Raw genomic sequence first — 23,469 nt, 5'->3', positions numbered from 1 at the left:
TAATATTCATCAATTTTACTATTATTGATTGTTAAATGATTTCATCAGTGTGTCAATGTTTTTACTGATTTCTCTTTATTTAATATTTAAATTTAAATTTTTTCAGATACAAGGGTTCACTGAAATTAATTTACTAGGTCACTAAAATAATGTTAATTAAAACAAAATATTAATAATCACTTATATTTATATAATCAAACATAACCCTTGTATAAAATCTAATTAAATGCTACTTATACATACTTCAAAAAACTAAATTTTAGAAAATACTACTCACTTGATTTGTTAAACTTATGAATTTATACCAAAAATGGAAGTTTAAATTTTCAGACGTAGTTTTAAATCTTACACTAATTGTTTCTATATGTGCATTAATCTATAAACTATATTATTGAATATTTAGTTAAACATTTAAAACATTTACTTGTATTATTCCCTATAATGTTGAACTAGATTCCATTAGCTAAAATTTACAAACATAATTTACCCTTATAAACCATAAAGTGATGAAAAAAATGCTTAAATATTTGTTTTTTCAAACGTTATATGTAGCATTCCAACCTGTATTGTAGTTTGTTAAACAAAATACTCCTTGGATTCTTTAATCCTTACTTATCTTGGTATTAAAAAATTATTTTTCGTGTTTTGAATATCATAAAATACTTTTAAACAAATTTAAACTATCAAGTCAATATAAAAATATTAAAATTACTTATAACCATTAAAAATAATATATGACTTAATTAAATGTGTGGATTGATATATTTCTTTACATAGGTTTGGTTATAATTTTTTTCTACCAAAACATTAATTTTTACTTAAAAAGCACAACTATTGTACTATTGTTACTTAAGATCTACCAGAATAAATTTATGGTATAACAGCATAATTTTGTTAAAATGAAGGGATTTTTACTGTTTTAAAATTAGATCATTAACCATATAACTACCCAATATCAAAAAATAAAGTAAGTACCAATTAAGTTATAAATTATAATACTGTTTTTAATAAATTATTTGTCAATATTAGTATTGAACCATACTCTGCAATTCTTTAAACATAATCATACCTATAAAATATATATCTTAAAATCATTTAAAAAAATTTAATTAATACAAAAATAAACTATTTATGTCTACGAGTAGTAGCCAACTCACAAAAATCAAATAATTTTGAAGATCATGTCATTCCTAGAAGATATCAAGTATTAGTAGTCATAATTTATGGTCCTAAATAAGTAGAGACTTTGTTGAATATTAACGGGAATAAAGTAATTTTATTAAAGGCCAAGTCAGTATATTACTTTTAATTAATAGTGTTAGTATAAGTCTATTAAATGTAGTCATATATGTATTGTCTTTTAATGACTTGATGTACATTTGAATAACAAACAATAATTTATTATTTTTATTTAAAAAATCTACCAATCAATGCATTATATTTCTGGTTACTAATAGAAGATGGCTAGTATATAAGAAAAGTTATTGTTTTTGTTAGTCAAATCAAAAACATCCTCTAAATCTTAAAAAATCTATTGATACAACTTAATGAAATTAGTCCAATACTATTTCAAGCTTTGAGATTATCCATTAATAAAAATTTCACTTTTGAATAATGTATTTTGAAAAAATTTTATATTTTTATTTTGCGGAACAAGAATACAGAACTTTAGTTCCATATTTCATAAATCATTAGTTATCACTTGCTCTACAATTTTCTCTGTAATTTAATAAAAAAAACTCCATGACGATTGGATAAGTAGTTCCAAAGATCAATTTGTACGGGTTTAAGTGGAATCCTGAAATCAAGTTCTAGGAAATTTTGACGTAGACGTCGTGAACATGTTATAATTAACATATGGTGAATTTTAAATGTTAATCATCTTGAGAACCAATTACCATTTATCCCATGGTTATTCGTCATACATTTTTTTTTAAATGAAAGTACATTATGGAGTAAGTTTTATGGATCTAACATCCGTCCACGGAATATTGAGTGATAAAATATAGAATATGTTAGTGGCGCTATCTTTCCAGGAAAATAAAATTTAAATTTAATACAAAAAATAGTAAAACTTTTTCTCCAAAACTTAATACAACTAGAAGAATAAATTGTCAATACTCAATATTAATTTAATTTTAAAATAACGATTAGTAAAAAAAAAAATGTTAAAAAAATCAACGATTTGTCAGTGAACCGATAAGAAACTGAGGTACAGGTATTTAGTAAAATTAACTAATATAAACGATATAGGTGTATTAACTCAAAAAACAATTTATGCATCTACCTATGCCCTGATCACAAAAATGAATACGATTTACAAAGAAATAATAGAAAATCGATTGTAACTTTGAAGAATATTTTTAAAAATTATTTTATCTGTCGCCGGCCACCCGAACAAAAACTATTTTTTTTTTAATGCTATTCTTAAATGGTCAAAAAAATTAGCATGGACAACGCTAGGCAAAACAACTACAATTGATTAATGATAAAAATAAATCGCAAAGAACTATTGACTTAACATCAGTGGTTAGTGGTTACTGCCTTCTCTAGTTAATGTCATGTGTTTCATTCTTTTTCATTAATAATAATTAATAAACAATGAGTAACAGGAATAGATTGATTAATTGAATGTCGATGAACGATAAACCTGAATGTGATTTACATTAAAACATTTTTTTTTTTTGCTCTTATAGAAGTGGTCCTTTTAAGTTCAGTTAACCCACAGTTACTATATTTCTGGATCCACTATTGGTTCTACACTTCTACGGTATATTATGTTAGTAGGTACCTTTTTTTTTTTTTAACTTTATTATAAATACACAATCTGTACCTGCGACGCAATAAGAGTATGAGCTAATTTACAACAATAGAAGAAAAACAATTTGATTGAAGGAGCCACAAATTAATGACACTTTCGTCTTTTATTTATTTATTTTTTACACACACATTTTTTTTTTTTTTTTTTTGATGGGTGGAAGGGGAGGAGGTTAAGGGTGAGCAGGTTTCTGCATTATTTACGTTTAAGACGACGAGAAGGGTTACCTGCAGGGATGGTTAATGTAGCTAAATTTTTAATTAGTGCATTCAGACAAGAGTTAAGGCATAGGTGGAACCGTTTATAATAGATTTTTGCCTCTTCTTGCATAGTAGGTACCTACAATATATTTTACCTAAGTTTTAAACAGCTATAAAAGTTATATTATTATTATATGGAAAATATGTAGGTACCTACACTTTTGATGGGCAAAGATCAATTCCATATTTATACCATAGGTAGTATAATATATTACCAATGAAAAATAAATTTTAGTGAAATATCCTCAGGCTAACGAATAACGACCGTCTCCATTTAGAATTGATTTTCGTATGAATAATAATGATTTATATCAGCACATGACAATTTAGGCACATGCGTGTATGTATGCATATTGCATACATATATATTATATAAACACCGTAAGGTATTAAAAACACTATTCATTAGCTGTCCGTTACATGTCCAACGGATCGATATTACATTTTAGTGGTTTTCTAGCGAACTTAACTTAAGTTATGGTTATGATTTAAGATAATCTTATATCTTTTATACTATCTTAAATCATGATTTACACTTTATAGGCTTATAGCCACTACTGAGTACCATAGCGGCACAAACCATGGGAAAACGCATCGATGTCACGCTTGCAGTATGTTAATTGTTTTATGTCTATTATGTTATAGTATATACAAGGTATCTTGCCACGTTTCTTCTACACAAATTGCTGATAAATTACCTACTACTTACCAACTTCAAAAAACAAATTTTAAACGTTGGGTATTGTTTTGGTGTTCTAAATAGTATTCAAATCCGAAATGTAAAAATGAAAATGATCATTATAATGTATGTAAATCAAAGTATTTTATCATTTTTTAGACTGCTCACCATGGGGTAGATGTCAAAATAAATGCTGTACCTCAAAAAAATGTTATATTTTACGCTACCACTGCAGGGGGAAACGCGTATGATAAAACATTCTATGTTAGTTATATAACGGACATTAGAAAAATACTATTAACTATATAAGTAAATAATACAGAGTAGGTATACTGGGCAATTTATCATGCTGCCCTCTCCTTTTTTTTTATATAATAATAATAATAATAATTAAAAACTAAATTTTTGGAGTTTTCGAGTTATTTAAATGTAACTAAATAATTAGGTATTAAGAATAATTTTCCTTAAAAATGGTTTTCAAAAACTAATAGATATTTATTTTACTAGGATAATTTTTACAAATTATAAAATGTTGATAAATTAAATGTTAATTACACAAGACACTTCTTAAATAGTATAAAAAATACCAATTATTCCAAAAAAATAGCTTTTATTACATTTAAAATTTTTAAAATCAGATTATGAATAAGAACTGTATTATTACTAAAAGAAAAATGGTTGGGCATACAAGTGAATCGCTCTGTATAATCTATGATTAAACTATAAAGTATAAACGCACCTACGCGGGGACCGCGATATTATTATTACGTGTACCTGCTGGTTGTAGCTGTGACTTAAATACATGTACTATTATTATACAGTAATATGGTATAACTACTAACCACTACGTCATAGAGAGTCCACCGCTGTCGCCTTTGCATTCCCATTGTCCGTCGTCACTTGCCACCGACAGACCGTATTGAATTATACGCGCTTCGTGAACGACGCACTTACCTTGTTTAATATAGTTATATTCGTATACTCGTCCTACCACTACCTCATCCATGACCACTGCCATGCCACATTGACATTGTTAGTCGGTAGCAAAATATTATTACCTTTTTGCACGATATTTTATAGATACGGCAGTCTCATTTCGGTCTATAAGTCTGGGCCCTGGAGAAATTCATAGTAAAATTTTTCTCTTTTTAATTACAAATTATGATAAATGACTTATGATTATCAAAAAATATTTTAATAATTGGCAATATGATAATATAATAATATTATTAGATTTCTTAACTATTTTTTTTATAAATACAGTTATACAGAGTCGTTAACTATCTAGGCTCACCTCCATTTTTTAATTTAATAATTTTTAAATATATTAAAAGACGATATTTTAAAATTCTTAAGACTTTTTTCACTACACGTCTACACGGAGAGTGTTACGTGGCCATACAAACTTTTGTTTTTCAAACAAATCTCTATTTTTTCTGTTATTTATTTATTAAATATTATTATTATTTTTTTTTTTTTTTGAAAATTGTTGTGTAAGTACCTACACTTAATACAAATTTCGAACGACTATTACTTCTGTTATTAAAAAAATTTTACCGAGGATAATAGTTTCTAAAAATATTAAATAGATATGATATTGAATCTAGAACTATTTAAAAAAAATTAGTAATTTTGAGAGATCAATAATAATGAATAACATTTTTAACACAATAGTCCCAATATCTTCCATTTCATTATCACGTGCTTATTAGTACTAAAAAATAAATAATTTCATAAACTACTTATTTAAATTTTAACTTTGATAGGTCAACATTTTTAGAAAAATAAATCTCTAAATAATTTACAGCAGAAAAGAAGGTATAATAATTTCAAAAAAAAAAAAAAATTGTATATTTTACAGGACATTTCCTAAATAGTACTTTCGAAGAATTGGAAAAAATGATCTTAAAGTATATTTAAAAATTCTAAAGATCAGGTTTTAAATAACTATATAGTTTAAAAAAATGGAGTAAGCATATTTAATACTACTTTATGAATCAATCTGTATAGTGCATATAATATATATTATATTCGACCATACGAGTAATTAAGATAATGATATATATATTTTGTTTTTATGTCAAAATTATTGACATAAACACAAAGTGTTTAATTATTTTTAAATATAAATAGTAAATAATTTTTAACTTCAAAAGTTTTCCTTTTTTTCGCTGTAACACAGCGTTTTCGTATTATCTGTCGTCATTAGAATATATGTCGTAGGTACATGCGGGACTCACGCCGCGTGCTTAATTTTACAATGTTTTTTTTTTTATTATTATACATCACTTTAACAATTCAATTAAGCAACAGATATAATATATTAATTATTATAATATTCGTTCATGTGATGTCTACATTTAAATTTGAATGCGCACAGCTTTTCGTGCCACTAAATATTATACAATTACCTTCATTTATTTAACGATTATATACACATATTAATTATATAATGCATACCAAGTGTACCTATTCATCAATGAGATAAGACTAAAAACTTAAGTCCTAACCAATTCAATTTTATAAAAATACAAATATATATTTTCAACGTCCAATTTAGCTTATTTTGTCAAATATTATATAATATTTTTTAGTTTTTGTTTACTCCAGCGTCATTTCAAAATGAAAAAATTCTATGGACAAGTCAACTAGTGACAAGTGAAACATTTTTATGGCTATAGAGCATAGGCACTAAAAATTTACGACTCGTTTTATAAGTAAATAAGTTATAATACCCCGCCAAAATATTCTAAATATTTAATTTGTAGAACTTAAATCCATATGAATTTTTAGACTATTTTTTCTCGCTTTTAGTTTTTCAGCCTACTTTGAAAAAATGTTAATGGATGTCCACCAAATTTTAATGAAAACCTACAACGATAATTTTTATGAACCATTATTAATAAAACAATATAAAAACCATTGTTTGGAAAATTATTAATTAAGTGATATATTAAAATATTTTTTATAGTACATTCTTTTTATAATAATAGGAGTATAAAACAGATATTATAATAAATATTTTTGCATAAAAATTCTTAACTTAACCATTTTAATTTTGAAAATTAACATCTTGCTTTTTGATTAAAAAATGATTTTATAATGTCTGCCTATCGTTACAATAATATCTTTCAGATCTCAAGTTAATTTCTTAGTTTTTCAATTTTATCAATTCATAAATTATTAAGAATATTAAATAATGGTAAAAAAAAGTATTTTAAGAAATTAAACTAATCAATTTGTTATAAAATGTTATGTTTTAAGTTTTATTTCTACTCGTGATTCGATTTAAAGATATTTATATAAATTATAAGATGAGCTGTGCATGAGGTGTGCTTGTATATATTCCATTCAAATTTTTTCTTCTTTAAATCCATCTTCACTCTTATCAAATACAAAAAAAAAAATGATATAAACAATGCATCAAATAACTCATAAATAGGAATTTTTTTAAAGGGTTTCCAATTTTAGAACAATCGCAACCCAGCCTTTAAAAGGCATAGATACGACATTGGATATATCTATTTATAAAAGAATATATTTATACATAAAGTCATTATTGAATTATCATTATTAAATTATAATATAGATGATAGTTTATAATTTTTGTCACTGAAACAATAATGATCATAAAATGAAGACTATCATTATTAGGTTTCAATTTAAGTTATACGTGAATACCATACAATATTTAAAATATACCTAAACCTAAACTATGTTATAAATTAGATAGGTATAAAAAAAAAATTATGGTTGTAAATTAACTGTAAAAATCTAAAGTTTTAATTTTTTCAGAGGTATTTATAAGACCCTTCTCTCACCTAAATCAGCCAATATGTATAAAAGAGGGTATGTATGGAATTTAATTAACTATTAGGAAAATTTTGAATACAAATATTCATGTTGAAATACTTTCATAGCGGATGAAAAATATAGACTAAAACGAGTAAACAGATTAATAAAGTTAACAGAATGTATAATATTTATAATACAGAATGAAATTAATGCTATAGATATAAAATAGTATAATTGTACCTCAACAGTCGACTCGTGTATTATTTAAAAATACAGTGACTTTCAATTAGGTATGTACCTATGTCGTATAGTTAATACAATTTATATTATATAATAACTAACCTAACCAAAATAACTAAATCATGTAGTATGCACTCTAATTTTTTTCAACTATACAAAAAATAATAACAAAATAGGTGTTTTTTTATATATTAATTAATTATACTTACAATAATGCCGCGTTGCATAAAAATGATGTAATTTAATAATTCAATAAAATTAAATAAATAATCACGGGCCACTAAATTATGTTTTAAGAAATCATTAATTCATTATTGAAAATTGATTCATAAAATTAATAAATGTGAACTCAGCCCAAGCGGTGAACCGGTAAGGTACGATTCTATAAATTTAATAGCTATTAACATAATGACATACACACACGATTCCGTAAATTTCATTCATTTATACATAATTCTGTATAAATTTAAATGCACCTCTACCTTTAAATTTATTTGTTTTCAATAAAATAAACTATAGTTTTTGATAATTTGATTATTTTTTTTTTTTAATTTAATTAATTAGTTTGTGAAAAAATAATATTAAAGAAATCAAATATTACATAGCATACACTATAATACGTATACTATACTTAAGCTTAATTAATAGTTGTATTATTCTAGAAAGTTTAATTAGTTTTATAGATTCGCCACGCGCTCCGTGTATAAAAAATATCAATTATGTATGAAATTATATTAAATAGATAGTTATAAAAGTAGTATATGTATAAAAAATAAAATAAATATTTGCTATTATAAGTATTATAAAATGGTATAAAAATATTAGTTATTAAAATTTTAGATACTGATTTTTCTTAATAGCTAGTTAATGAAAAAAAAGTAATAAATTATCTCTGGATTTATCTACAAGATTTATACTTTTTATAATAATATATGCTTTAATATAGCAAGTTAAACGCTTTTTACGATAGGTACCCTTCAAACCTATATTTATTTAAAATCGACTAATACCAATTCATTACTTAATTTTGAACTAATTAAAGGTATTCGTGAATCAATCATTTTTAATAAAAGGAACTAAGTGGTATCAATACCCAATAGGTACCTATATAGCTGTATGTCACTGGCTAAATAATTTTCACCTGAGAATACTCGAAAGCAAAAACAAATTTTAAGAACTATATGGGTATAAAGTGATTCAAAAATAATTGAATATAATCCTAGTAGCAGAGATACTATAGTAATAAAATTATTAACGAAACCCATTAAACTATGTAAATTTTTATTACATACATAATACAACTATTATACAAACAATATTTTAAAAAAGTGTAGGTACTTGGTTTTTAAGATTTATTTTATTATTTTAGATTCTAAACGGAGTGATGATTGATAAATATTGATTTTACTATGTCGAGTTGTACACATTTTATAATTTTTTACCTAATCGAAAAATATTGTATTTGTATTTCAATTTTAAAGATGGTTTCTATAAGCTAACTATTGTTAGAAAATGGAAGAGTCAAAAGTAAAAAAACTCCCAGTATCGGGAAATACAAAAAAAAATAAATATTGGGGAAAAACAGGAATTTTTATACAAAATCAAAATTGTTTATTTATTGTAATTCATAAATAAATAATTGTGTAGACTTGAAATTTTCGCCCGTGAGTATTCATACTAGTGTATTTAATTAATATTTTAGTAATTTAATATAAATTGGATTATTTTGTGCTTTTTATAGGAATTTAAAATTTTCAACTTCAAGTATAGATTTATTTTCGATTTGTATATGATACAATGTTTAATATGTACAATAATTTTGAAAAATTAAAAAAGATTGCTTATTTAAGTTTTTCTTTTAAAAACTTAAAAATAAATTAGTACAATTTTATTTCATAGTTATTTTAAGTTCAATTTTAAACATATTAAAACAATAAATATTAATTTAAGTTATTTTTTATGGCTCAAAAGATATTTGTATAGTGAATTAAAATGTTTCACTACTATATGAATATTACTATTTATTATACGCAATATAATTTTTAGAGTAAATAATCTTAAGCTATTATTTATAATACGAACCTATTCATAGTATTCGATTTCTTTTACAGTCAACCGGTATTGACTTGTAAGTTAATTCAACCTAACCATGTAGTATAATATACACCCACTAACATTTAAAAAATATTTCAATTATAAACAAGCAAACATTTTTAACGCATGTACACCAAACTTTAATTAAATACACAAATGATTTTGACACGACTATTCGTATTTATACCATTTACTATGTGTCTCAGGACGCAGGAGAATGTATAATGTATAACGTAAATTCAATTTCATATTATTATCTAAATTGAACGAATGTGCTTCGGACGACTTTACATTCGAACAACTTGCAAAAAAAAAAAATCATGATATAAAATACAATTGTATAATACAGTGATTTTCAACCTTTTTAACAATGTAGCACACTTCTTCTTCTACAAAATTTTTGCGGCACACCAATAATCCATATAATACGTGAAGCATATATTTTTATATAAAATACATATATATATATATATACAAAATTGACTCCATCAATAGATTTATCGCGGCACACTTCAAAGGCGCTCTCGGCACACCAGTGTGCCGCGACACACCGGATGAAAACCACTGGTATAATAACTTCCTTAGGTCCGCCGGACTGACGCAGATTTTATTACTTGGGCCGGGGAAGCGTAAAATACCGGAGATATCACAATGTTATACAATATATATCGTATTCCGTAGTAATAGCGAAGTCGGACAGGCGCCCAGGCTGCAGATTATAATACCGTACTAGTCACGAGATGGGGTTGGCAAACGCTTCTAAAGTACACATCGTAAAATCCATACAGCTGTGCAAACAGACGGCGGGGTCTGACTTCGCAGGCGCATTTTATTCAATTCCCATTGATGGATCGGCGTCGACGTGATATGTCGCTGTCACAATCATCAGCGTCGCCGTCGTCGTCGTCGTCGTCGTCATCGTCGTCATTGTCACCGTCATCGCCGTCGTCGTCGTTGTTATTGTTTTTCGCATTGTTTTTGTTGTTTATACTGGTGTTGTGTTATATCGAACAGCTTCGGCGGCGGCGACGCATACTTATCCAGAATAACAGATTACGCAGGCGACAGTGAGCGGCGGGCGACGACGCGACAACGGTGGTGGCGACCAACGTGGAAGGGATCGGTCACGGGGAGCGTGTCGGTTGACGGCGGCGAGTCAAAGCCGTACCGTTCTCGCGCTCAACAGGTCCGGCGTTATATCTCCGTGGGACGCGCCGCTCGCAGCAGATTTATAGTGGTGTGCCCATATCACGGCGTACAAACCGTCTCGGCGCGCCTGGTAAATATCTCGACGAAAACATTATATATAACGTCGTTCCACCATTGCCACACGTCGCATTTCGTTTTCCTCGCTCCGCGTACAGATCCTGTGCAGTGCGCCTGTCTCGCCGCTCGTCCCGTGCGTGTGCGTGTGCACCCACACTTCCGCACACACGCACTCCCACGCACGCACACACAGTCGTCTCGCAGGGGACCATTTAGTGTGAGGACGGCTCATCGCGCGTGCGTGGCTGCGTGCGCGTTTGTATCGCGCGCCCCGTAAGAGGAAATAAATAAATAAATAAAAAAAAAAAAAAAAACGGTTCGCTCATCGGGTCCCGGGTCGGCGCGTGAGCGACGGGGGCCGTGGTACTCGTCCGCGGGTAGTTCTGCGGATCGCACTGTGCCGGTGGTCATGACGTTCCGGACCAACGGCCTCGACAAGCTGCAACAACAACAGCTACAGCGCGGACAACAGTACTCGCACTATCCCAACAACAATCGCCGACTGCACCGGAACCGTTACGACGACGACGACGGCGGCGATGACGACATAACCGGCACGGCGGCCGACCATCAGCCACCGTCGTTTCCGGCATTCGGCGACTCGAGCACATGCATACACAAGGTAAGCAGACAGCGCGCGCGCAGACGTAGTACGAGCACAATACGCATATAGAATATAATATTATTATTATAAGTGTATTTTCGTTTCTCGTAGACGGCCAAGTGCAGTCGTATACTTATTTGCAGTATTATTATTATTATTATTATTATTATTACTATAACGTGCGCTTTAGTGATGTTTGCAAGCGTCCCGGTTGACATCGGAACTCCGCGCCGTGAACCCGGAACGCGACTTTAAAGCGAGAGTAACAGAGAGAGTGAGAGAGAGAGAGCGAACGAGCGATCTAAGTCTAAAGTGAGAGGAAACTCCGCCGCTCACATGTAAACACACGCGCGCGTTCGTGGAAACAGAAACCTGTATATTGGCGTACACGCCTTTCTCCGCGCGCGAACGGTCGAGAGAGCGGACTCGACGAGACATGATGATGATTGCGATGATGATAATGAAGGTGGATGATCGTATAATAAACGCCACCGTCCGCGATCCGCGGACGTACCTATCATTAATAATAACAATATACGCATAACGATAAATCGCATTATCGCGATGGTCCAACGAATAAAATATTATGGCCAGAATATAGTGTTAGAATTGAGAAAAAAAAATTTTGTTAGGGGATGAAAAGTGTAGAAAAGTTATTTGCGTGCCCAGAGATTTTCTCGTAGATTGGAGATATTAGGATTCAATATTATATCGTGTGGAAGCGAAAAGCTAAAATATTTTTTACGAAAACAAGAGGAACCATCTCTCCCCTTCCCCCTTCACGAATTCGAGCACAGCACATAGATCATGTACGCATCACTCCTCGATTACCTATATAAAACCTCTGCGATCGTCGGACGTGCACACGATAGATATTGCACTTCATTTGACCGCCGTACGTGTATAAACGTATGATATTTATACGGTTACTATGCACACATTGTACATAGGTACTTAATCGGATGCGAATATCGGCAATTCACGTCACCACGTTAACGTAGCAGTAAATCAACGCCGCCGTATGGTGCATTAATCGTATCGCCGTTAACATATGGCAGCCGAGTCGAAGTTTCGGCGATGAGAGAACGGTCGCGCCCGGGGATCGGGAGGAACCGCCGACGTACAACCGCTCTCCCCATCGATCCTCAGTATTCCCATCACCCGCCTATATGCGCGCGAAATATCTATGTGTATATAATAGTCTGTTGCCGAACGGTCTTCTCGGAAAAATCAATTTTCTCGATGTTTGCCTATATTTATACATTATAAACACGCACACACACAAACACACACAATATGTGTATTTATTATCACGTTAAATTTGTTTGTGTAGTCATAGCGTAGGTAAATGCATTAAATTCATGTGGTATACAAAGGTGTAGATATATTATACGTTAAATTGGTATACACATATTGATCACAGACACGCGTCCCGGCGACTACTTTAAGCCTATATACAATAGGGCGGTGAAATTCAAAACATTTTTCTGGAGATTTCATTCAAACAATCACTTATAATACGTACAAAGACTTGATTTAAAATCCTTCGAGTTTGCAGTTAGTTAAACCGAGTAGGAGGCGCCTGGCGGTGTCCGGCTACAGGTCTCCAATATATAATGTATAATTTTCATATGATTCTATAGTCTATACATAAAACCGCATTTTTATTGCTCGTTTTACTTGTGTGTGTGTGTGTATATATATATATATAAGCCTATTACAGTCAATGCACCGTAGTCTGCAGTATTTCTAATCGTCGTTTATTAACCGCATAATATTTGTCACCAAAAATTGCATTTCCATACGGACGTTTTACCGTTGATTTTGATTATGACGTGATTGTGTACGTCTCGGACTAATTCATATTATAGCTGTATGCTGTTGCGTCGAACACAATTTATACGTACAGAAGATACATTAATAATATAACTAGTTTTTTAAAAATACTGATGTTAGTTTTTGCTTCTTTTTGTTAATTAAAATAATTATTATACAGTCATATTCTCGAATAATATTTCAGTGTATATTTTATTATATTATTTTATTCGTTATTTGCAAATTGCAACATATATATATATATATATATATTATATAACTGTGAATCATATTTCTGTAATTGTATAACTATAAAAATGATATAAATACATTTTAAAATAATTTATAAGAGTATAATATAAATATGGAAGCAAACATATGTTTCCATACGGCTACGCCTTTGAATGCGCAGTAGAGTCTTAGGATATTATAGTTTAGTAAGTTGCGCGCACAGAGAAAAAAAATCAATTATAATTTATAAATAATGGTAGTCACGGATGAAAAGCAATGGAATTGACCGCGATATACCAAATTGTATATTCATATACTATATCAATCATTGCATGCTTCTGAATACGTTTTAGAGATCGATATAATATTACTAAACTATATTTAAATATATTTAGAGTGTGTATAGTGTATATCTATTAGTGATTAGTATTATAATTATTTGTAGTAGAATATATTATTATAATAATTTATAATCAAACCAGTGGCGAATACTAGATAGGAGGGTGATAAAGGGCAATTACTCTACCCCCTCTATGGGCTGAGTTTCAAAAAAAAAAATTAATGTTGTAGTCTTTGATCAAAGTTGATTTTAAACTAGTGTGTATTATATTGAATTTTAAGGAGATTTGTGCAAACAAATTTTAAGGAGTTAAATATAGGCAATTTTCTAAATGTATGCATGCGTGTCGTGGAAATATGTAGAGTATTAAGTGGTCATTATTATAATATTATAATGTGTGTGCGGTGTGACTAATACTAATGCACGCACATGTAAATGCTTAAATGAATACCTATTATTTATTTTTTGGTTTATATCAACTTTTTTCCAGTCATTATGACTAATCTAATTATTCGATAACATTTCTGAAACCTAATTTAATTATACTTCATGAAATTTATTTACTTATCTTATATTTTTAAGTCAGTTTACTTTTAATACCTATATATTACAATAGTTTAAAATAAAATATTGAAGAGTTTAATATTTCAAATTCAAATAAGTGAAAAAGTACTTTTTTTAAACTCTGTGATTAATTGAATTATTTCAGAAGAATTAATCATAGAATTAAATCAGAACAAATAAATAATTGACATATTAAATAAATTTATTTTGGTGTACAACTAAGCCAAGATTGAATAACCTTAAAAGTTAGTAAACAGTAGTAGATATTAAATATTAATTATAAATAAATTATTAAATAATATAGGTACCAAATAAATTAATCAAGTTATCAATATATTTAATTAAGTTTTGTAGGGAATTTTAGTTATTTTTTTTCTCGATAGAGGGCTAGTATCCTTGTATCATTGATTACAAATATTTAGAGCTTCATAGTAAAATTTTAAAAATTCTCTTCTTGAACCATTTATGGATAAGTCACTGAAACAAACCATTAATTAAATTGAAACTTATATGTTCATAGTTTATACTAACATCTATGAGAATGTATAAGAGTAACTTTTAATTATTCAGTAAATTGTTTATATCTATGTAGAATTATTCTTTTTAATCACCGTTTTATTAATTATTATAACTGAAGATTACCTACTAACTTAAAAGTGTAGTTATTTTATGAGTGACTTATTTTCTAAGTAATACATAATTATTAAAGTTAACATTACTCTTATGAGTTGTAGTCTCATCATATACGCTTATTGTATATTTTTACGTTCTATAGATTGTGTTAAATATTATATTTTAAATAGTAAAATTAAATATGATCTATGGACTATGGTTAAAGACTAAAGTTAATCACCGATTATATCTAGCTACTTATAGATACATAAATTCAACGTTGCATCGTTGAAGTCACTTTATTTTTTTTATTGACGGTTTTTTTCTATATGGCACATATGCAATTTGTATATAAATTATAATAATTATATTATATAGTATTCTATATCTATTTTAATACATCTATTATAGACAAAACAATTTTTTTTAACAAAATAATCGATGAATAATATATTATATTGTACTTGTAGTGGACAGTATTTTTTTCCGTTTTGGCATTATGGGTCGGCCACTGGGTCTAGTTCGGTCGTAGTACGTAAAATGTCGTATCATCTCCCCTTGATATATCAAATAATGAAATGGAAATTATTATAAACAATACATATTTAAAATGTTTTATTATACATTTTAATACATACCTATAATATACATATACATATAATATGTAATACGAGTGTACATTTAATTAATTTAGACTATGACAGATTTGAGAACTGTAACTGTCTACAGTTTTGAAAACGTTTTCGTTTAGATATATTATTTTCATTAACTGCACTTTGAAAACAAAATTGATTTTGATTTAATGATGTTTTTGTCTTGTTGTATTATGATATTTGCTTTTGACATTGACCGATAAACGTTTCACGTTATCGATTTTGTTGGTTTATTGTTTTAGACTTTGGTAATAACTAATAAGTAATAAATAATGAACAATGTAATGATGACAATTTACTGAATATAGTGTGTGTTACTGTTGCATAATTATTATCATACATATTAATATTAAATATTTATGTATACAAAAATATGTTATAATAGATATTATATGGTAAACACTTTTGACACCAACTTGATAAAGCATTGTTTGTTCTAAGAACTTTGAGACTTAAATTTATTAGACGTTAGCTATTAAATTTCCATTGCTACCGATAACAATAGTATTTATTAATTTTTTAATCTTTTTGTATAATGTTTAATTGTACATAATAATATAATGATTTACAAATACTGTAAATAATTAGTATACAGTATACATTATACACCACACTGGGCATACTGTAAAACTATATACAATTTATACAAATTATTTTATTATAATATTGAAATTTAACAAATTAACCATTTAATTGAATATTTGGATTAATGATCGTTAAAACTTAAATATAATTAAACTTTGGTATGATAAAAAATCACTGAAATACTAAGTAGTACCTAAAATATATTATTATTCTATATTTTAGTACCTAATTTATCACTTATATATACAAAAATAATAAATTTAATAATTGGTAATAAAGTTAACTTCAAAATTAATCAATCAATAATTAATTTCATGACCTGATTATCGAAATAAAAATCGTTGACCTTTATTTTTATGACAATTATTTTCTGTATTTTTCCAACAAAAATTGTATCCTAATAATAAATAAATGTATTTCAATAAAATATTTTTTAAATAATTTTTTCATTAATTATTATTATTATTTTAATTCAAAATGTTTTATTAATGTTTGTGATCTAATGCTTATAAATTGTATATTAAGTTTAAAGTTTGTGTTTTAATTCTTGAATGTATTATGTATTAAATTTGGTGATTAAGTTACCTACACTATATTAATATTTAAAGATATATGAGTACAAATTATATAGCAACTATATATTATATAGTACTATGGTCATTTTGACCTTAATATTCTAGAGGATGTACTTTTTAACGAACGCCATAGACGTTAAGATACGCATAATACCAATCACCTGCGATGATAGATCATATTATAAGTAACAATTAGGAAAATTGATGTTTTTAAGTTTATTCCAACCTATTTGTTGTCAGATAAGCGTGTATTTTCGTTTATTCGTCACTATTTCTTTAGCCGACTGGCCACCAATGTATCATAACATCATTATATGATCAAAAGAATGAAACATACACTTTTGTACTTTGTAAGCAATATAATATGCCAATATGAATTGCGATGTATAAACAAAATTTGTCGTTTTTCTCCTTGCAGTACTACAGTAGTGGAGACTATCGAGTAAGTTTCGTGGTAAATAAATTGTATACAAATTAAAAATATTATATTATGAAAATGTATTAAAATATTTTTAAAATGTATGTATGTGTGCGCGGGATTGTAAAAACGGACTTTAGACCAAAGCGCAGTCTAACGGTAAGTTTAACAATAATAATTAATTTGAAGGGGAAAAATATAATGTGTAGCATACATTATAGTGTGTAAAAACGCACTTATTTTACGGACAAAGAGGGAGAGAAGAGGATGTCCGCCGTCGCGGTCCTTGACCTTCGAAATCGTTTTAAACAAGTATATAATATAATAAACTTTGAGTTCGTGAAAACATCGTCCGTCATCCAAAAGAACATATACAACTCGTAATATGTCTAAGATGCACATATGTAGTGTAAATCAGTCAACGAAATATCAACAGGTTCCTCGACAGGTATTTTAATTTGATCAGAGGGGACTAAGGAGGTACTGGTATATATATATATGTATATAATATGAATAATATATTCAGTAGTTAGCTGTAGTAGTTGTGATAATAATTTTTACCTGTAATATCATTACCAATATAGTAGTGTATAATAGTACACTAGCACCTATAGTTAAAGAGGGATCAGCCATCAGGAAGTACCTTTATATAATAAACAGTAGGCAGAGATGTTGACAATTCGACAATAGAGTACGACGTATTTGTGTATGATGTATGTTGTATGAGCGTGTGACGTAGTATTTATTTAACACTATATTCCTGCAAAGCAGTTATTATTGTGTATATTTCTGACGAGGATTTTAGTGAAAGTACATCGGCTTCATTGCGCATATAATATTATGTTCTATAGCTATTTTACCACATATTTTTTTACGTCTCAATATTTTGTTCATATTTTAAAAAATTCGAGCATAACATGTATACATATTTAATTATTTTTGCAACACTATATTTGTTTTTATACATAATTTTTGTATGATGAAGGGGAGGGATAAGCAGAAAAAAAACTTAACACATGTACAAATAATAGGAGTTTTATAAGATATTTACAATTTCCTAAAAAAATAATCTGCATGACTATATTTATTATATGACATAATTTTAGGTGATACTCGAGCCTTCCTAATTCATTGGCCTAATTCGTTTCGTTTGTGTTAAAGATTTTTTTTATAAACTTTTGACAAATATTTGTTAAAGCTTAAAAATTAAAAAGTTAATTTTTTTTTTAAATTACCCGTCATAGAGAATATAAAATCTTAGTGATAATATGAATATAGCGTTTTACTATCATCGCATAGATCCGGCTCAACCTGCAGTGATAGAGATCGCAGGTGATTAGATCTATTGTTCATATCTCATGTACTCATCTATATATTATGCAATCTAGTATCTACTATATGCTATACTCTATACTATAATATAGACTATATACATAGTACCAATAGAATAAATTGTTGTTGTAATGTTGTATCTTCTTTATCAAATTCGTATATTGCTAAATATTTTATTATTAAGCTTCTTATAAAAAACTTATTTCATATAATTAATTTAATTATTTTTTTAAAATCTGTACAAGGATTTTACCGCTACATCTCCCTTGTATTCGACCCTATATGACGTTAATACTCAATTTACTCAATTATTATAGTAGAATAATAAATTCTGATTTGTATGACGATTCAATAGATGACCATAGATTTTAATAACCTAGTTATTTTATTATGAAAGGTAAATATACACAAAGCGATGTTTTCATTCAAATTTATTTTCGACCGTTCTCAATTAGTTCACCGACATTACTAATGTTTCATATTATCCTAATATTATTTATACGTTTATTTTATATAAATAATAAATATTTATAAATGTATTATGTATAATTATATAGAAATTGATAAGGCTTTGTATCTATTGGTTTATTTTGGACCTTAGTACAGCTTTAAGGTTTTAGGTATTTTTTTGTTGACCATGGTAGACATTTTCATATATTCTAACTAATGTTAGGATGTTTATGACATTAAAAACACTAAAATATACAGGTAAATATGCATAATAAATATCAAAATATGCCTTTAAAAAAAATTAAATATGTAATTTTAAGATTGTATAATTAGTCAAAAATGTATCTTAAATTAATATGTTACAACTTTTTTTATAACTTTAAACTTAAATACAAATATACAAAAATATGAATTTTAAAATTTTAATGAATCAATAAAAATATAAGTACTTACAGTAAATTAATATAAAGTTTTGTTTTTACTCAAAAGCTATTCAAATATATACACAAATGCGTTGATTTATTGTCACTGCTTTCCTTTGTTTCACTTTTAATATAGTTCTAAAAATAATATAAGAATAAATTAAATTAATTGGAATTTAAATTCTAATTATTTTTTACATACTTATTCTCTGAATTGACTTATAAAACATACTTCATTTTATTTTTTTAATAATTTGAAACATTTTGTTTGGTACATTTTTCAATGATTCTTCAACATCATAAATTCTTGTAACTATAAAATTATACTTTATTATTTTACGTATAACTTTAAAAGATTCAGTTAATAATAATTTTCTGGTTTCCGTTAATAAAAAAAAATCAAAATTAGCTTAAACATAAATGAAGTTGGTTTCAAATTTGATTTTTTAAGCAGTTGTTGAGCATTGGTTATGCAAATTGCATCTTCAGAATTTAATTCGAAAATAACTGAAGACCATCATGGTTTTCACAATAATAGTTAAATTCCGATAACCACGGGCCCCACCTGGTTAAAATAGGTTCGGGGAGCAATGGAAAGTAATAATAATAAGTTAATAATATAAACCAGGGTTAAGAAACGTGTATAAAAAGTTTTATACGTTACTGCGATACCTATTTTAATTTTCCACGTATAATCTAACGATAGGTATAAAAATATTAAAAGTATTATAAATATCATAAATACAATGAACTTACTATAAAAACGTCTGCGATAAAATACTGATAATTATTTATAATAGTGATATGGGTTTACGATATATCAAGGTTTATATTTTATTTAAATTATTTTTTGACAAAATATACATTTATTCATAGGGTTTATTTTAAATATTATGCAAGATAAAATTGAATGTATCTGATTCTCTGTCATAAAAAACGAATTTATTACTGGGTTTGCAATGCGTGCACGACTAAAAAAATAAATATGCATAAGTCATAAACATCCTAACGACTTAACCTTAATTATAACAATAAATACATCAAAAATTTGTTTACTATGAAATATAATAGATTTGATATGTATAAGTTTCGTCTTCCACCTTTCGAAATCACGTGTAAATAATATTATAAAATGAGTACTTAAAATAAGTTTATCATCACAAATATTATTTTAGGAAATATTGGAATCTATCTATTAGGTATAGGTATTCAATAATTTTTTGTATTACATAAATGTCTATGCTCCGTATAATTATATTATTTTTAAGTTACTTGGTACTCAATCTATAAGACCACCTATATTTGTTTGAAATCAAACTATGTATTAAACTTAATTTCTTTTAAATATTTTATTGTATACAGTTATACCGACTACCTGCTGAATTGTTAATATACAATAGAAAAATAAATTACTTATAGCCATATAAATACTATATATGTATTATATCCGTGTGGTAAAATATTTTAAGAAATATATTTTTATTTAGACGGTCTACACTTAGAATCGGTTTTCGTATATTCCTGATTTACCATTTAGTTGAAATCCAACACTTCTATTACACTGGGTTACTCAATGAGTAACAAGAACATTCGACAGTCTTCATCTGATATACAGTAGAACTTCTTTGATTTTTAATTATACAATTTTAAGTAAAATATTTTTTTTCTATTAATTGCAAATATTTAACAATTTTAATTGAAGTTGTCAAATATTATTTGATTTTTTAGTTACACTACGATTTACTTTTTGTGTTATATTGATAATTGAGTCAACAAAAGAAAACATTTTCTGTTATTGGTAATACTATAGAATAGTTATATCTACATATTGAATTTTTATATTTGTATATATATAAATGAATTCTTAAAACAAATTATTTAAAATTTATTTCAATTTTTTTTTTCTTGAATTTTCGACAAACTGTAAATATGCCTACAAACGATATTTATTAATTAATATAAAAAAACAAAATAAAATAAATTATCTAAACAATTCTATAAAGACTGAAGACTTCAAAGAAAGAGCCATTCAGTAATAGAACTTCATGAATTTCCGAAATTAAATCTTAATTTAATGATCTCTAATTTTGAAAATAATTTTAGGTAAATGTAAAAATGAACTTGTTTGTAACAAAATTCAAAAAGTCTATTGTTTAAATGATTTCAAGGTATTTTAACAACTGTTCAAACAGGTTTTTCTCTATTGGTTTAACTGTATGCTCTTGACGACGCACTATACCTAGTCGGACGAATTAACATGTATACATATACTACAGAGTACAGACAGTTGTCATGATAGGTACATATGGAAAATTTGCATTTGTTATTTATAGTCGTGTAGAAATAAACGGAATATTCTAAGCTGGTAATTAAACACTATTATATCAAAATTCAGTAAACGGTGGTGACCGCTATGGTATCTTGTGAGTATACATAATATACATAATGTACATTATATATATATCTATATATATATAATACATATATCAATATATTATATACACTATACACTACACAAATGCATTGTCTAAATCAACAAAATTATATAAATATGTGGAATACTATAGAATTATACATATTATAAGACCTTGAGATTATTTAACAATAAATATGATGAATATTTTTTATTTCATCATTAAGCTGTTCCGATTCACAAACGTTATGCAGTTATGTGTATATTATTATACAAATCTAATAACACCACTAAAATAAAATAAAAACCGACATACTTTTGCGTACATACAAAAGAATATTGAGGAAATCCGTCATTATTCAATAAAACGTATATGTCCAGAAAACTGGTTTGTTGCGCGCATAATTGTTGAATTGTGCCAACATGTAGCAGTGGGATAATATTGTACAATGAACAATAATGCAATATACGTCATATAGCATTATAATACTAAACTAAGTTTCATATTTTCGAAGTTTTAAATATTTCTAGTTACATTTTTTTTTACTTAATAAAATAGAAAAAATAATTTTCTCTATAAAACTATTACCATATACCTACTATTTACACACTATTACTTAGTACACTTTAGTTTCATTAAAGTTTGTAGTGAAATACGTAATTTATATAGTTGGTATGTTATATAATATATGTTTTGATATCAATTTAATGTTTAAACAAGTAATTGATTTATTATATTATACGCTTGATTTTATTTATTTAACGTCGAATATGTGTAATTTGACTTTTCAATTTAAAATATTAACTCCTTAAAAATAAAGTTAATTTATAGTTATTTTGAAACATTTCAAAATAGAATATCATGTTAAATTATCACAATTATTTATTCTATAGTATTTAGTATATTATGCAATATTCTGCAGTAGTTGTCACGCTAAATTCTACATTATCATATTATTTTAATAAAATATGTTGTTTAGTTGTGTTTTTTAATAATTAACCGACAAACATTTTTTGTCCAAAATATTTAATAGATTATAATATACTTGCATAAATAATTTATTCATAGAGTGGTTCATTACTAAAAGTAGGTTATAACTATTGAGTATAATAATTAATAGTACGTCGAGTAATTGTAGTTAAATGAAATTGATTAATAATCTAAATAATTATACTTGTTGAATTACGCATTTAATAGTCTGTAGTTATACTTAGTTATTTATGAGAATTGACCCTCCTCCCTTGTGGTTTATAAAAGCATATAGGCTCTATATAAACTATAGAGAGCATACTTTTTAATGCA

General features: G+C 27.2%; 1 protein-coding gene across 5 annotated transcripts in view; it reads left to right on the top strand.

Moving 5' to 3' along the window:
- Positions 1-10,733: 10,733 nt before the first annotated feature.
- LOC112594952 (la-related protein 4) overlaps positions 10,734-23,469 on the top strand; it is a 32,417-nt gene continuing 19,681 nt past the window's right edge. For 2 of the 5 annotated variants that reach the window (XM_025339982.1, XM_025339983.1), the window contains exon 1: positions 10,734-11,774. In XM_025339982.1, coding sequence (XP_025195767.1) covers positions 11,562-11,774 — 213 coding nt within the window. In that variant the 5' untranslated portion in view covers positions 10,734-11,561. Of the gene's footprint in view, positions 11,775-17,928; positions 17,998-23,469 lie in introns of those variants that run through there. The other 3 variants (XM_025339981.1, XM_025339984.1, XM_025339985.1) reach the window with 3 other exon arrangements.

Source organism: Melanaphis sacchari, unplaced genomic scaffold (assembly GCF_002803265.2).
Source record: "Melanaphis sacchari strain LSU unplaced genomic scaffold, SCAv2.0 Contig24_pilon_pilon, whole genome shotgun sequence".
In the NCBI taxonomy this organism is placed as follows: Eukaryota; Metazoa; Arthropoda; class Insecta; order Hemiptera; family Aphididae; genus Melanaphis; species Melanaphis sacchari.
The sequence above is the reverse complement of the archived record's forward strand: the minus strand, read 5'-3'. Positions and strand labels throughout refer to the sequence as shown.